The sequence below is a fragment of the Oreochromis aureus genome, linkage group 11 (assembly GCF_013358895.1).
Source record: "Oreochromis aureus strain Israel breed Guangdong linkage group 11, ZZ_aureus, whole genome shotgun sequence".
Lineage (NCBI taxonomy): Eukaryota > Metazoa > Chordata > Actinopteri > Cichliformes > Cichlidae > Oreochromis > Oreochromis aureus.
Window position 1 is genome coordinate 31,313,968 of NC_052952.1, and position 17,269 is coordinate 31,331,236.

Below are 17,269 nucleotides of genomic sequence, written 5' to 3' on the forward strand. Positions count from 1 at the left end.
GAAAGCTAATAGGTGGAGCTGTGATTTCTTGCGAAACATATATCAGCATCTAACAGCCACTTAGGCTTATATGTGATACTAAATATCAATAGTAGACATAATCTGTGCTTTTTGAAAATAACTATTAATTGTAGTGAAGCGGATCAGACTCCCCAACCTGACTCCGTAACCAAGGAAGTACATTTATGACAAGGACTGAAGAAGATGCGTTCAAAGCCATGCACAGAGCGTTGGAATTCAGGGGTAAGAAAAAGGGGGAGGCGACACTGAGGTAAAACACAGGATCCAAAGAGGTCATGTTAAAAAGGTTTATTTCAACAACTGTCTGAATCTTGTTTGTTTATTCTCTGTTCGAAATCCCAAAAAAGTACAAAAAAAACCAAAAAAACAAGTACATCAAAGGATTAGAAATCACATCAATGAAAACCAAGACACATTGTGTTGTTTCTTTTAAATCAATCCAAGCATTTTTTCTCCAATATTTATACATACTCACTGGATTAGTCAGACAAACATCAAAACCTCTCAGTAGCTTTATCTTAACTTTTTTTTTTTTACATTGACGTTTTACGTACGTTTTAAACTTCTGTATGATTTCTTTCTTTTTACAAAATACACCAATGCAGGCAGGGGGAGGGTGTGTCTATGTGTGTGTGTGTGTATACATATAAGTGTGGCTATGTTGTCATGTTTTCACAGTGGGTGTATGTTTCTTATGTGTGTATGTGTGTGTGTGTGTGTGTGTGTGTGTGTGTGTGTGTGTGTGCAGGTAAGAAAGATAAGGGACAGTAGAGTGACAGCAACAAGGGGGCAACAAGGGGCTGCGAAACAGGGGTGTGGCTGGATGTAAGGGGGTGTTGCAGGGTGGCGGCAGGGTGCAATTGGTGGGGGTGGGGTTACTTTCACCTGGGGCAGTGACGGCGGCGATGGTCGTGTATGACTTTTGCGGCGACTTGGGGTCGCTTTGTGGCAGTGTTGCCGTGTTGGAAACGGGTACAGACTGTGTTGGTTGGCTGGTATATTGGCTGGCTGGCAGGCTGGCTGGCTGATTGGTTGGTTGGTTGGTTGGACCACTTAGGTGCACACGGCAGTGGATGGACAGCGAGCAGGGAGGGGTTTGCGGGCACCCATTGCCGGCGCACCTTGTCGTTTTTCGATGTTGTATTGATGGGTTGCTGGGGTTGTTTTGTTTCACATCATGTTGTTCTGCAGTGAGTTTACCTCCGAGGAGTTCTCCTCGCCCAGGACCTTGTGGTTCTCATGTTTGGGGGTCAGAGAGTTGTGGATGTTGAGGGAGTCATCCTCCTTGGGCGGGGCCTTCACCGGGTCCTCCAGCTTGTTCTGGGAATTAGGATCATCCTACCGAAGAAGGGGTGGAGGAGGAGGAGTGGGGGAATAAATTACAGTTAGAACCAAAGAAATCAATCGGTCATCAATCTGATTTTTAATTACAACTTTGAAACCCTGCTTATTGGTCCAGAACTGCTTCTGAGTTCATTTAAACTTTCTGCAAAAGAAAAAAGTGGATTTCCTTTATCACAAGGATTCTTCAGCAAACAGATTACCAGTCGTTCCACATTAAGTAATTCTGTATTAACAATTTATGCCCAATGCCAGCATTCAGTGCCAGTTTAGGAAATATTTTGTGCTTTATGTAGCAAGGCAAGGAAAAGATGTGGAGGTTGGAGTGGCGAATTGATATATGGCCACATCCAGTCACTATTCAGCAGTTTACATTATTAAAACCCAAATTTTCCATAATGTTGACCAAGCATTTTTCAAGAGTTTTTCAGTGAGACACACTCACCATAGTGTATTTTTCAGAAAAATTAATTCATGATCCATCCCAAGCACACAGATTCTGAGACATCAGCACCGGCACTGAACCTAAATATTTATTTTACTGAATCATCCAACACTAACATTCCTATTCTAGCTACAGACTTAAAGAAAACAAAAATGAGCTTTGGCTCAACACATTTTTGGTAAGTTTTAATTTGTCTTTAATTTCATGCGTGGAAACAAATTCTCATGTTCTACTGTGGTGCTTTAAAGGACCACACTGCTGCTGTGTTTACCTTTTTCTTTTTCTTTTAAATTTAGATCTAATGAGTTCCAAAAATAATACAATCAGTACTACATCAAATAATACATAAAAGTAAAGATAGTTATTTATTTTTTTTATTTATTTTTTTTAATTTTTTTGTCTGCACTTAATTGTTAACTGTAAACTGACATTTATCAGTGCGTGGACAGAAGAGCACAGGCGTGAGAGGTGAAATAAGGATATACTCAAAACAGCAAAATATAAATGAAAATGCATTATGTAATTTTAAGTTTTCACAAGTGTAGAAGGCCAAATGCCCTTTCTTGTGTGTAGAGCATGGGAAGCTGACAGATGCTTTGTGCATATATCAATGTACGCGTGAATGTGTGTGGGGGGCTCTATTGAGCCAGATCGGCACCCTGAATGGAACAAAAAGTTCACTTGAATTTATGTGTGTGGGAGCTCTGTGTGACCATGTATAAGCGTTTAAGGTTTAATATGTATTTTATCCATGTTTAAAAATAAAATGCAAGTGAACTGCTCAGTATGGGCATTCATTCATTTTTCTTTAATTTCGTGCACTGAAACAGAATCTTACAGCTAAATCTTGTGTCATCTTGAGTGAGTCAGTACTTCTTAGCAGACATTTGGCATGACCCAAAAAGAGCAGAATTGCGAAATAATGATGGCTGAATTCAATTTACCTGCCACAGGTTACTGGAAACATAAAGCGACAATTAAGTTTTAAGTAGCAAGAACCATATCCCCCTTGTGACAGGAAAACCTATCTGCCATGAAACCAACACAAGTTTTGCTGTGATGAGTATATATTCAAGCAGGTTTTGGGACCAGTCACAAAGAAACCGGTCCTCGACACTCTGGCAATCACCAGTTACTAGGGAAAACTGTGTATTTCCCGACTGCTGAATGGTTGCTGGCAGCTGCTGGGAAATCGGTTGCAACGGTCTCAGTTATGCAGGTCTAAAGACAAGTCAGGGACTCCCTGGCAACTACAGGTTGCTAGAGAAAAATGCATATTCCTTGCAAGTTGATGAGTAGTTGCTGACAGTGAAATTGGTCATAAAGAGATATACAGTACTGCACCAACAGCCTCCTTGAGATTTCCTTGGTTGCTAGCAGATTGCCATAGTTAGCTCTAGTTTGTAGGTAAGACGTCTTAAAGATGTCTGCACACACTCAACTACTTGCAGAGCTGAGAAAGTGCAACACAGAAAACAGAGAAAAAGAAAATGTTTACCTTCAAGTAAAAGTTGTTTTTTAAAGTTGCAGCCAACTTTTGAAACATGTTGGTGCAATCAAAGCAACTGTAAGGTTTTTGATCCAGCACGCTATTTGTGACCAATTTCACCTAATGACAGCCAGCAACCTCCAGCAACCAGTTGCCAACTGGGGAACACGCATTTTCCCTCGCAGCCTCTGAATAGCAGGGGTTGCCATGTTTCAATCACACTGGCTCGTCTCTAGGCCTGTGTGGCTAAGGACTTAAAAGGTCAGCTAGATATGAAAATTGCAATAATATGGTGAGCATCCAGAAGAGCATCCATTTAGTCACTAGTTTAAATGACACTTGAATGCTGTCATAATGTAAGCATGTAATAAAAAGATTGTAATTTCTAGTATTTCTGAAAATCTTTACAACTAAAAGTTTTATATTGGAAAGACTTACAATTAACAAGTGCAATAATCTATGATAATCAGTTTACACCTATCGTCATTAGAGTGTGCTATAAACAAAAAGTGATTATAGAAAAATGCTGGCGACTTTGTTTGACTTTGGATTTGTAGTAAAAGCTTTAAATTTTGCAAAAAAACACACGTATAAGCCTTTAAAAGCTGTCAGAATGGTGAAAAATACCATCAGGAAAAACAGAAGGTATTGAAAGAAAAAATAATTTTAGTAGCAGCCATTTCAGTGGTTTAAAAGCTCTGCTTATCGTGCTTGGCTGGTATGTTGTGTTTGGTTGAAGCGACACTGAGGTGAGCTGCATGAGCAACACCATCCACCCGCCCTCCTTACCCCTTCAGGCAACCCAGGAAGCACATGCACACCCACATGCAAAACCCTTACAATACACCCCATGGACAGTGATGACCGCTCATGCAGCGCACCCAATGTCTTCCTGCTTCACCTCCACCGTGACCATTTAGTGTCCCAAAACACAAGAAAATGAACAAAACTGTCCACCCTGTTTGATTATCTGTGGGTACCACCGTCATACATACCCACCGGGGGAAAAAACTGTTGTGTTTTAGAGGTTTCAGTTTAATTCATCTGAATTTAATTAAGGTCATAGGGGAAAAATTGATTGCAGAGTCTATTTTAGCTCAGTTTTCCAGCCTCTTAGCTTCCATTAATTTTGCATGGCATCATCGACCCTGCTGAGCTCAGGCATCCTGGCGCGTCAGTCTGAGCCTCTCTGTCACACTCGCAACCGCAAGGGCGCACCCATACAGGCAAGCACAAACAGAGTATGTCCAGATAGACACATTCATTCAAACACGTGCACACGCACACATCAAATTCCAGACCCTGGGGCCTGTGCCATTCACAAACCCCCTAATTGAACGTTTGTGTTTAAATTCAATGGCACTTTTTAGAAAGGAAGAGCAGTGAGAGCATTTACCCGATGGCCGCTGGCCTAGATAGTAACTTCAGGCAAGACGTGTGGATACGTCACTTCCATGGTTACGGGATAGGGGCCCTCTTTCCTCCCGTCAGCGTGAAACTGTAAAATGTTTGTGTTTGTTGGATTTCAATGTTTTAGTGCATGGGTGGAGAGGGGTGTGGGCATTGAGTGGGCAGCAGTCACAGAGTCATCAGGACTTTTGAGTGGGTTTCATTTTGGGAGAGTGGGAACAGAGAAAAACAGGGCTTTGATGATGATGATGATGATGATGATAGAGGCACATGGACAGTTCCTGACGTCCTTCTCTCGTGTACTGGATTCCAATTTAGTTTAATGGTCCTGCAAATTGCATGAAAGCTTTGGGAAATAAATGAATATTGCTCTTAAGATTCATTTGCAATCACTGTAATTTTAATATAATAAAACTTAGAGAAGTCTGCGATCTTTTTTGCTGTTGTTGCTAAATTAGGTGATATCCCTGTACTAGTTAGGATGAATTTCACTTAATTCTAAACAAAATGAACGTTTATGGTTTTGTAATATATTTGCGTTGGTTCCTGCTGTATATGTTGGGTTTGTTGGGTTTGTTTTTTGCTTTGGTGCTTCTTATTTCTTATTTCCTGTTTCACTTAGTTTTCTCTCAAATCTTGTTTTGCTTTTGTTCCTTTCCCTCCTTTCAGATTGTTATAAGTTTAAGTCTGTGCCAAATCTTCAATGCCTCTCATGTATATGTCTATAAAGCCTCCCTATGTCCCCTCCATGTGTTTCACTAGTCCTTGTGTTTCTGTTTTTGGACTCCTATTTTGGTTTCACATTTGAACTTTGTGTTTCTGGGTTTACATCACCATTAAGAGTCCTGTATTTGCGTCCTCTCTCCACCCCTACCTAACCTGACATAAATACTCTTTGGTCATCATTAAATGATAAATCCTAAGCCTCTCCACACTTGCATGACCTTTCTCGGTAGCTTATATTATTGCTAAAGTGCTATTTATGGGTGCCAAAGTCAGAAATGTTCAAATAATAAACATAGAGGGTTTTTATTAAGTAAAAGAGTAAATATGTTTTGGATCTTGTCAGAGACCTGAATTTAAGGATTTAGTGTTTTAGCTACAAAACATTTTGATGGTGTCGTATTTATGTATCAATATTTTCTTCAGTTTTTTCTCCGCAGTTTATTAACAGTGTTTAAGAGTCAATACACCTTTGTGTGTTTTAGCATTAGCATTATGCATGAACACACACTCATATTAAAATATTTGTATGTGTGTGAGCCTGCTAATATTTGCCTGCTTGTATTAAAAGGCATGCCACCACGCATGTGTATACATAGTTGTTTGAGTTTACTGACTGATGTTTGCCTCTGAGTGGATATGTGTCTATATAAGGACTCTGTGCAGAGTTGGGGGGAGGCTCAGGGTGAGGCAGGCAGTCGGGACACTGCACAATGCAGCTGTGACTGTGTGACTAATCCAAAAAGGAATAGCATGGCAAGCATCACTTCAACATCCTGACTTGGATCTGAATATTTTGAGTTTTAATCATATGCTGCATTGTATGCATTTTTTCAATTCAATTCAATTTCATTTACATAGAGCCAAATCACAACAACAGTTGCCTTAAGGTGCTTTATATTGTAAGGTAAAGATCCTGCAATAATACAGAGAACCCCCAACAATGAGATGACTCCCTATGAGCAAGCACTTGGTGACAGTGGGAAGGAAAAAACACCCTTTTAACAGGAAGAAACCTGCAGGAGCAGGCTCTGGGAGGGGCAAACAGATAGTCTTATGTCTTTTAAAGGCCTATGCTAAAGTGGTGTGAATTCCCCTATCGAAACAAGTCACTAAATATGACGTTGGGTCAACAATTTCTTTGGATTTTATTACTGCAAACGGTTAAGAAGTCTGCTCAAGTACCTGTATGCACACTCACACTCACACTTTCCTTTTTATTATTTATTTATTTAAGTGAAAACTTTCGAAAACTTTGGACACTCACATGAACCATAGCAACAAAAGTTCATGGCTGTCACAAAGACCTACAGAGAAGTCAAATTTAAAGTCAGAAGTTTTCAACTATCTACTTTATTATCGAGGTTAAATTTTGATCGCAGAATTTTCAGAACCATATGAATCATACTCTGCACAAAGGATCATAAGAATGAAATCATTTTTAAAGAGAGTATTTAGTATTTTTTAATGCAGATTTACACAGCAAACCTGCAGCCTTTGCACTTCAGGTTAATTCTGTTATGATAAGTCAGTCTAAGAGCCAATTCAGTCGATGGAAATGAAATCCTCTTAGAAATTACAGCCAGCTCTGCCTGGTCAACTCATTTTCTGTGTGGAATTTGTTTAGTATTGACAGAAAACAATTTCATTTCGGGGTTTGCTGCAGAGAAAACTGTGTGGCTGGACTCTGCTGAATTGCTGTGAAGGGAAGATTAGGGACAAGTGGGTTCAATCTACCACGGTGAATGAAACACAAAGCGTTCTATTACTGCCGGGAAACTTTGAGTGTTTTTTGTGTTATTGTGCAGAAATGGCATTGTGTGAGGGGGTTCAATTTCTCTGTAGATTTGTCTTTTTCTGAATGGTATTTCTTCTTCCATTAAAGCCTCAGCATGTGCGCCTGTGTGTGTTATGGAGGTGGTACAGCGGCTGTCTGGACATGTGACAAGGACCTCAGAAGGTCAGCAGCTCCTTGTGGCAGCAGCGATGCTGTTTTTGTGCCTTTGTTAGACTGGATTTTTTAACTTCTAGGAGTTGCATCTTTACTCTATCGCCGGAGGAACTATTCTTTTGGCTGTTGGTTGCATTGTGTTAACTGATCTTCTTTTGTTTATGTTGTGATTTTTTTTTTTCTTCCAGAGTAATGTTCTTTACTGGTTTCCATAGATTTTCAATTCAATTCTAATTTCACAGTACTCTCTCTTTTATTGCACGGTGATAAACAGACCTAGAGGGATTTAGCTATTCTAGAAAAACTCTGGGTAAACCATGAGCTCCAGGAATCACCTGATAATTAATTAAATTATATCAGATTGCTTAAAGCATCTGCAATTTGTTTTTCATTTGTAGATAAAAAAAAATGTAACCACTCTAAATGCTATGTGTTACAAAAAATACTTATAAAGGGTTGAAGAGCTACTTTAGTATCTCAGTTTCATAAAATTTCACAAGTGACAGATTAACAAAAGAATAGTCAGATTAAAGCCGGCATGTCTAACAGATTCTCTTTTTTTCTGTCTTAAAAACTGAAAATAAATGAAACTTTGCATTCAAAGAAGACATTACTCCATTTTCACAAGCTAGCTAGCATTTTTTTTTTCAAATCTTGATGTAGAATATTAGTGTAGAGCCACTTATATTCAAAAATTATATATTTAATATTTATGTAATATCAGATATATCTAAATGTGCCTTACACGCACAGGGCCTTTACGAGTTAGTGTGACCCTTGAGTCCTAGTGCCAGGCTCAAGCCTGGATAAATGGGAGGTTTGCATCAGGAAGGGCATCTGGTGTAAAATCTAACCAATCTGATCTGTCCACTGTGGTGACCTCTCGGGAAATAAGGGAGCAGCAAAAGTAATTACCTATACAAGTCAAAATTAAATGCTTTTTTTTTTGCCCTTTAAAAAGAACTTCAGTTTAATGCTACCAAATAAGTTATGTTTTGCATCCTTTTGGCTTACACATTTTAACACTACTTAAAAACCAAAACCAAAACAAACACCTGAAGTCCATGAAGGCTGGACAAATAAGGGTATTATATGAAGCCATACTTTTAATCCTTATGAATATTAAATGGAGCCCAAAGTTTACCAAATGTAAATTTGTCAGGTCAACACCAAATATTGGCTGTCTTTGTTAATTTTAGTTGTAAGTGTGTTCTGTTCTAACATAGCATGTTTTTCTGACTTTACTATCCCTTTTTATTTTGGCTTTTATTGATTTTGCGGGTGGGAAAGGCTCAGATTGATTCACTGATAGTTGAAAAGGGTGATTGACAGGGCCACAGTAACAATGAAAGAGCTGTTTGGGAAGGCGGAAGAGGGGATCGGGACTATCTAACATTTGGGATTCGATCTTACCTCACAGTCGGACTCCTCTTTGGTCTTACACTCCCAGGTGTATCTGCTCATGGTTTTCTGAGGGGAGGGGGATGGGGCAAAGGGTTATACTCCTCAAAAACCATACAAGGCATCCTCAGAAAGACAGATAAGGACGGACAGAGAAAGAAGGAGGGTGAAGCGGAAAGAAAGAAAGAGAAGTAGTGAGAAGCACGGCAGATCAGAGGTGATACAGAGAGATTAAGTGGCAAGAGAGGCGAAGGAGGCAGACAGGAAGAGATAGAGACAGATAAAACAGAGAGAGAGATGGAGCACTGGAGACAGAGACCAATAGTAGGAGTAACTAGACTTCCTCTCGGATGTCAGCTGATATTCCCAGCTGGCTACAGATGCTAGTGCTGCCAGGTTGTAATTCTGTATCACCAAAGTACGTACAGTTTTGGATAGTTCTGTTCAGGTCTCAGCCTTCATAGCACAGACACTGCGCTGTTAGTTTGGAAAGGAATTGAGGGTATTTGCTTTATTAGAGGATTATTTGGGTTTTATTTGGGGAAAACTGCGGAGTTGGTGTGGTTTTTGGTTTGGGGAAGTTCATATGGAAAGGTCTGTTTTGTATGTGGTTGGAAAACCTGTTGCAAAATTAATCTGGGTTGAATAGTAGTTGGAAACTTTGAGATACTGTAAGATGATACTAGAGAAGGAAATCAGTTACATAAGTCAATGATTTAATAATCACTTGGAATATTTTTCTTATTTTATATATTCAGATTTATTTCTTGTACCTTTGGACACACTTCCTCTCAATAGCACTAGCATTTTTTTTTAATTAAATGTTCATTCAAAAGATTGGAAATCTTAATTCAGAATAAAAGTATAAATTAATAGACCTGCAGGATAAATATTTGAAGCCTGACGTTGCTGGGTGACTTATTACTTAAAGGTATATTCTTGTAAATAAATATTATCCTCCTCACCAAATAATGTGATGGAAAATATTTGCACAACAGCCCAAAAGCCATTTCCATGTTTGCTAGCCTGTGGTTTCTTTCTTCACTGTCTTCTCTGGCAAATTCCTGCATTTCTTGGTTCATTTTCACCAACTAACTATAAATCAGTGATATGAATCATCATAATTATGTGTAGATCTCGCCTTTTAGCTTTAAATGTGTAAACAGTTTACAAATACTATTCAACCCAATGGATGAGAGGTAATTTGCAGGGTGTGATGGGTTGTCCTGAGTTAGGAAGGAGAGCTAAGAGATTATGTTAGAATACGATGATGGATTTTAACTTTTTTTTTTTTTTTTTTACTGTTTTGAGTTTTTAGATATTTCAGAGTTTTAAATGGTAAATGGTATTTAGGTGTGGTTACAATGAATGGGTGTGATAGTTTTCCATCTAAAGAATGCTTGTCTATGCTGTTGCATAATAGTAATGAGAATCATAAAGTAAAAAACAAAACAAAACAAAACAAAAAACCCCGAAAAAACCTACGAAGTTGTTAGAGGGTGGTACCACATTTTCAAAAGGTTTAAAATCTGAAACAAAACAAACTGTGTACCAGTTGTAGCACTACAACTACCCATGCTGCTACAATGTTAGCGTTAGCTCTACAAGCTACCCATGCTTCAGTTAGTGAGGCACCTGTCGAATCTCTGCTGCCTCCTTCAGGCAGCAGCGAGACGTTGCATCTCAGATGTTTATCCTGATAACCCCAACCATGTCCGCAAATATCCCCTAAAAGCTTACCTGGTTCTGGGAATCCTTTCCCCATTTTCTCCTCCCCCAGAAATCCAGGAAACCCTCCCATTTCCCCGCCCACTTTCAGGATAAACAAGTCAAGCAGACATTTTGTTAAAAGTACAGATTTCTTAGCAGCAAAGCAAAGCTGCGGTGGCTGATATGGCCACTGGGTGGCGCATATTAGCGACAGAGCAGGCATGCCATGACATCCTGATGCAAGAGGTGATCAGAAAGAGATGGGATAGGGAGGGGTCACAGTGGGGAGTTTTTTGGTTTTTTCTTATAGTAATCAGGGAGGTGGCTCAGTTTGCAGCTGCATAATGAAAACAGTCCATAAACATTCAGACTACATGGTTTCAGGAAGAAATTCACTTCTAACCTTGGTGCTGTGATTCAACCACATAGCTGATTATGCTGTGTTTGTTTTTTCCAAAGCAAATCAGTGTTTTTTGGACACTAGTCAGCAAAAAATAAATTAGGGAACTGTTTTAGGCTTTGCCTAAGATAAGAAATTATGGGTTATTTCCAGCCATCCTCACTATTTCAAGTTTTCATTGTACTTGAACTATGCTGTGTTGCAATAGGATAAATAAGCACTACACCAAGAAACTAAATCAATAAACAGAATCAAACTATAAGCCTTTACAAGAGTTGTGTTGCCGTGGTAACAGGCTGCAAGGGCTCAGTTACCCCTTGGGTATTTATTTCTATGATTCATTACAGTCCATAACCTAACAGCAGACATCTAATTCCACATATTTGTAGCTTACAATTTGTCAGTGATTTTGAGAACAGCATTTGTATGACGTGCAAGCTTTGTGTTGGTTAATGAGAAACTTGTTTCACATTGTAAACACACTGTAGACACGATGATCCACAACAGGAGGTGTTTCAAAAAGGTGTATTCTTCAAGTTCCAATAAAATTAGCTTTTCTCATTGTGTTAAAATGACAATTGAAAATGCAGTGTGCAGATCTACAGTTGCTAAAGGTCCTTGACTATCTGTGCAGTTATTACAAATATAAGTCAGGACATGACTTCATTGTCGTGAGTACTATATATAGTACAGAACAGCATATTTTCACATGTTTATGCTCTTTAACTTGAAGTCGTGTTAAATTAAAATTTTAAAATGGAAGAATTGAGAGATTTAATGCATTTTTCTTGTTCTTCCAGGAATTGAAATTTAAATATGGGATGAAATTCAACTTGCAGATGATGCAAAATAGCTTCTAATCTTATGCGAGTTTTCATCTTGGTTCATTAAAATAAGAATTTGAGTTATTACAAAAACAAAAAATCAAAACAGGAAAACCTGTAGAAAAAAAAGAGTATGATTTATTTGTGATAAACAGGCTGAAATTTAACTTAAATTAATTCATGGGATATTCTGATTAATGGATTAAATTTGTTCTTAGATAAAATCCTATGAATGTGAGGGTAGAAATTATGAGAGTGCATGGATGTCCACTCGCTATTATTGGATTTAGATTTCCTCCATTATTTTAGAAAACTCCCACCAATCTTTATTGTACTATGACCACTCCCATCCCCCTCCTTTAGCAGTTCACACCTCGGAGTATTGGAGAATACTCATGCCCATGCATTTGGAGGAGAGTCGAGGGCCCGGGCAGGATTTGGGGGAGATGCAGAAAAAGGGGTGAGAGATAGAGGCGAGAACCACGTTACCTGACAGATAATGTTATCATAGTAAGCCAATGCACGGGCATGAGGGACGTTAGGAGGGGTGTCGCACAGTTTCCTTACATTTGGGTGGGAGCCCTCAGCGATGGTGGACAGCGAGAAATTATCATTGTGCTGCTCCGATGAAGGCCGGTACTTACTGCTGGGCATCAGAGGATGGGATGGATAGGATGATGAGAAAAAAGAAGGAAACAATTAGGAGAAGAAAGATGGAAAAAATAAAGATGTTGAGAAATTCAGAGAAGGAAAGAATAAAATACAGAGCACAGCAGCGAGGTCAAAGATGAAAGTGAAAAGATGTGAAATTGGGAGGACAAAAAAAAAGAAGGTTGGAAAAGACCGAAGATGAGGAAAGAAAGAATGACAGTAAAGAGAGTAATGGTAGGAAAATTGCAGGGCCAGGTTTGGAAATGTAAGTTGGCAATTTGAGGATCCAGCAAGTAAAAAAGAGAGATGCAGCAATGATGTGAAAAAGAAATGGGCATTAGGTGACATTTGAGCAATAGAAGAAAAAGAAGACAAATGGAGAGATGGTAAAACAAAATGGGATCAAAGGAGAAAATACCGAGGTATCAGTGGAGGAAAAAGTGAAGAAAATGACAAATTTAGGGAAAGATTACATTGTTGACGAAAAAGATAGGAGGGGAGAGAAAAAGCAAGAAAGCAGCATTAGTCAGACAGCAAAAGATCAGGACTTCTGCTTGTCAGAAAAAATCAGACACAAACATTTTATCTGTGATGCAACGAACTGAGAATAAAAGGATACCTGCATCAGTCAAGAGGCTTCACCTTGACTCACATTTGACCAATGATTGTTTAAAAGAGGGAAAAATCCAAACAAGTTAAAAACATAGTTTTATGTAGATTTGCTTTTTCTCAGCTCAGTTGACACGACTAATGCAACTGATCTGTGGTAATGCCTCCTAAAATCTAGGAAAATAAAAATCTGTACCACACAAATTAATTATACACATCCCCCGCCACAATATGAACCTATATCAAGTCTTGGACTGTAAAAATATCTGGTGGTTACAGGTGGCGAAAAGTCTGGACTGTCCACCTTCAACATTGTTCAAAACCCTGCAAAATTAAACCTGCTGTTTTCAATCAGCAGTTTTCAGAAAGGAATTAGAAATGCGAGCACTGATGTAACAATCTTTTATTTAATCAGACACTAATGGGGTGAAATTACCTGCTTTCACACATCACTTCCCTGATCAGAACATGGCTTTCGGTATGGAGAAAAAATCATTATTCTCCTAAAGAAGCAGCTGTATATCAGCTACCTTCAGCAAAAGGCATGCAAAATCTGCACCAGGTCCTAAAATTTTAATGCTCTGATGTTAGATTTTTAACTGTTTTACTACATTTTTATTGGCTTGATTGATTGTTATTTTTATTTATTAGCATTTTAAGACTATTTTTGTCACTGTTACAATAAAAAGCAGTTAACTACTTCTGGCTGCTCCCCTATTCACAAGGGGCTGCCACAGCAGGTAGCTCCGCATGTTTGATTTCGCAGATTATTTACACCCAATGCCCTTCCTGACTCAATCCCAAAGGGATTTGAATCTCCTCCGAGGATGGAACCAGGGATGTGTACGGAATTGCACAAAAATTAAAAATCAAGAAAACAAAACAAAACAAAAACACAAACTGCCCTTTAAAAAAATGAAAGAGTAAATAAATTGTGGCTAAAATCTAGTATTTTGTTGACCCATCCATCCAACCCAACTTCATCTGTGTATAGCTCAGATTTCCTTTTCTCCTCTGATGATAAGAAACAGGTATTGAAAATTCCTGCAAAGTGTTTCTTTTTTCCATCTTACGCCATAAAGAAACATCTTTTTACTGTATGTTAGATTACTAAGCACACACAATGGAGCACTGACGACATATGCAGTATGGCGCTTCTGTCATTCACCATCTAATCTGTCTCCTGAAAATGAGGTGTACTGCTGTGAACAGACACAGATACACTCTGACTTTTCTTTTATCTCAGGAGAGAGGCAGCAAAGAGGAATTCCCTTTCTATTTTCTTCCACTTCAACTTAACTCAAAGAGATGTGTGTCTCAGAGGTCAAAGCAGACAGTAGCGCAGTTTCATAGATTTGTGTCTTCTCAGCTGTCATTTGTCCCACGCACATATTAACCTTTACCCTGAGCTTCTTAACATTTTAAATCCCTTTCATATCTATAGTTAAATAAAAGGCTGTGATCTACTTACTACACAGACACACACAAAAAACACTACTGCTTCTCTGATCCGCATTCCTGAGATTTATATTTGATGAACCACAGAACAGGAAAAACAAGGCAATGACAAGAGAGGGGGAGACACTGAAGTGCATCACCAGCTTTGGACCGTTCACTCTGTTCTCTTTCTGCCAATGGCTGTTAAAAATGCTGCACATAAAATTAAAAATATATATTTACATACTTGGTGTTTTGTGCAGATTCACAAATGAAAAACTTCACGATTGGCCATATAGCAGCTACAGGAATCATAACTTTTTCTACCTGCCTAAACAGCCTTTCCTTAATATCTCCTTCATAATAATGAGCCCTATTATATCCCATATGCTTGGTTCATTTATGATTATTGGAAATTGGCAGTGACAAGTACAGGTCACTAAATGAACATACTGGTAAAGCTGGTAATTAATATCAAAGAATTAAATATAATAAATCATCACAGCAGAACATAATAAAAATATGCATATGTAGTCTGAGCAGTTAAATACATAACTTGAATCTATCAGACAAGTAAGTGTAAGGAGTATATTGCTTATGATAAGTCAGACAGACCAAGGTTGAAACAGTCGTTCTGGATTTTGAGATAATATCCAGATTATTTGCCTTGAAGAAGGTCTGGGTGGATGGACAGGTCAATCTAACTCCATACTGGTGCTGTCATTTTGATTGAATTTATCTAGTTGTTACTGTTATAGCATCTACTGATGTTTAATTCTAACAAAGTAGCATTTATAAACTTAAACATAATATTTCATAAAAGTGAAACCAAGTTTGTTTTTTGGGGGGTGGGGGTGAATAATAACTATGTAATAATCGATTTAGGATCCTATGTTTAATCTCAGTCCAGCATTTGTCATTAATGACAATGAGCAGCTTCAGTTAGTATAAACAGCATTACATGAACAAACTGGTATTCAGCTTGTTTCCAGATAGGTAATGCCTATAATTTGATCATTTAAATAGTCGAGATAGAAAAAAGCTCATTACTGTTCAGACAGATGAAATTCCCTGAGGAATTTGAAAATGCTTCATAACACTTCATCAATCTCTTCCTCCTCCCTCCCGTTCTCTCATTTTTTTTCCCCTGCTCCATCTTCGACCAGGATGTTGGGTCTGATCTCGACTGCGGCAGAGAAACACTGCAATTACCCACAGCAGATGGGGGAGTGTGGGAGTCTCATGTATTCATGAGGCTTGTGAGAAGCACACACTCTCTCCTCTGTGTCATGTTGAGATTTTTTCTCTGTATCCGCCCTCTTTTATTCCTCTTTCACTTTCTCTTTCCTGCAACAGTCCCTCTGCCTGTTTCATGCTGCCCTCCTTTCTACTCCTCTAAAATGTCGCCCTTCGCCTCCTTTTCTCATTTATGCTCTCTTGCTTCTTTCTTCTTTCTTGCTCCTCTTCGATTTCTTTTGCTGACCACTTGATGAGGCTCTGTTGTCTCTTTCATGCTGCACCCTACCGCTCACACCCCTCAGGTCGCACAGCTGTATGTAGGTCAACCCCGCCTCCGCCTGTTTCTCCCAGCCTCCCTCCCCTCTGCCTGTTCAGACTGCCCTACTTTCAGCTGGATCCAGAGTACCACTGACATCACCCTTTCCCCCCCCTTTTTTTAATTTCTGCTCACTAGCATTACAGCTGCTACTGACTGCACCACTTTTCCTTCTCACCATCATCCTCATCGTCCATAATCTCCTCTACCATGACTAGCAGGAAGATAACCTTCTCAGTGGAGCTAAAAATAAACACTGTAGCGTGGGATCTGGTGATGAGGAGTCAGTCCTTGGGTTCACATTTGCATCCGTGATGCTTCTCATCCACGACGGCTCTGTTGCTAGGGAGATCATCACTAAAACGCCAGGACTGGCAAAGCAATGCCGAAGCAACCCCCACCCACTCTTCTTGTATTCAGTCCAGCCCTGCAATCTGTCTGTCACTCTCTTTTTCTCCTTCACTGTCCTGTATATCAAAGAATCAGCCTTTTTTCACGTTGTGCATTTTAACAAGTGTGTCCCGTGGTTACAGAACAAGGTCCCTCGTTGAGTCCATAAATTGTCCTGAACACGACTAACAATGTGTAGAATATCTGGCAGAAGCACTAGAAATTCAGTTAGATGAAATCATGATTTCCTTTTTCTTTGCAATCTTTGCAATAAAAAAATAATCTTATCTAAATCTCATGTTTTTCTTTCAGTTAAAAACTGGCTCTTATTGTAGAAAATATACATTTCTTCAAGAAAAATTGGAAATTGTATGCTTTGCATCACAAGACACTTACAGGACATCTTAGCACAGAGGTAGAATTTGATCTTCTTTTGATATTGTGTCAGAAAATTTATGTTTTATTCCGATGAATGTTTTTTGAGGTATTTGTAACATTATACCAGCTTAACGCAGATAACATGGGTTTTAGAGGCCCAAGAAGTTCCTATATTAGAGAATCTTTTAGTTAATTCTTTGCAACATGTGTACATATATGTATACAGCTCTTCAGATTGGTTCAATCTGCAAAACTTTACATCTGAACTCTTTAAGAGCTCTCTATACACTCTAGTTACATCAATGTAATTAAAGCTGCAGTGCAGAGTAATTACTTCAGTGACTGACTGAAAAAGAAATGCTAATCGTTCTACAGGATTTCAAGATTTCATGGCTGCAAAATGCTCGGCACATCCCCGTGTGCTGTGAGAAACTAAAACAGTTATTTTTTTCCAAAAAATTTCAAAGCAGTTCAAAAATGAGGCAGGTCAATTAATCATAAAACATTAGGCTGAAAACATTTTCAAAAATCTGA

General features: G+C 38.8%; 1 protein-coding gene across 7 annotated transcripts in view; it reads right to left on the reverse strand.

Annotated features, from left to right (window-relative positions):
* Window positions 1-294: 294 nt before the first annotated feature.
* cspg5a (chondroitin sulfate proteoglycan 5a) overlaps window positions 295-17,269 on the reverse strand; it is a 74,689-nt gene continuing 57,714 nt past the window's right edge. Inside the window, exons 4-6 of one of the 7 annotated variants that reach the window (XM_039620057.1) lie at window positions 12,283-12,358; window positions 8,794-8,850; window positions 295-1,359 (exon numbers count right to left, since the gene is read on the reverse strand). In XM_039620057.1, the coding sequence (XP_039475991.1) occupies window positions 1,192-1,359; window positions 8,794-8,850; window positions 12,283-12,358 (301 nt within the window). In that variant the 3' untranslated portion in view covers window positions 295-1,191. Of the gene's footprint in view, window positions 1,360-8,793; window positions 8,851-12,204; window positions 12,362-17,269 lie in introns of all 7 variants that reach the window. The other 6 variants (XM_039620056.1, XM_031756676.2, XM_031756678.2 and 3 more) reach the window with 6 other exon arrangements.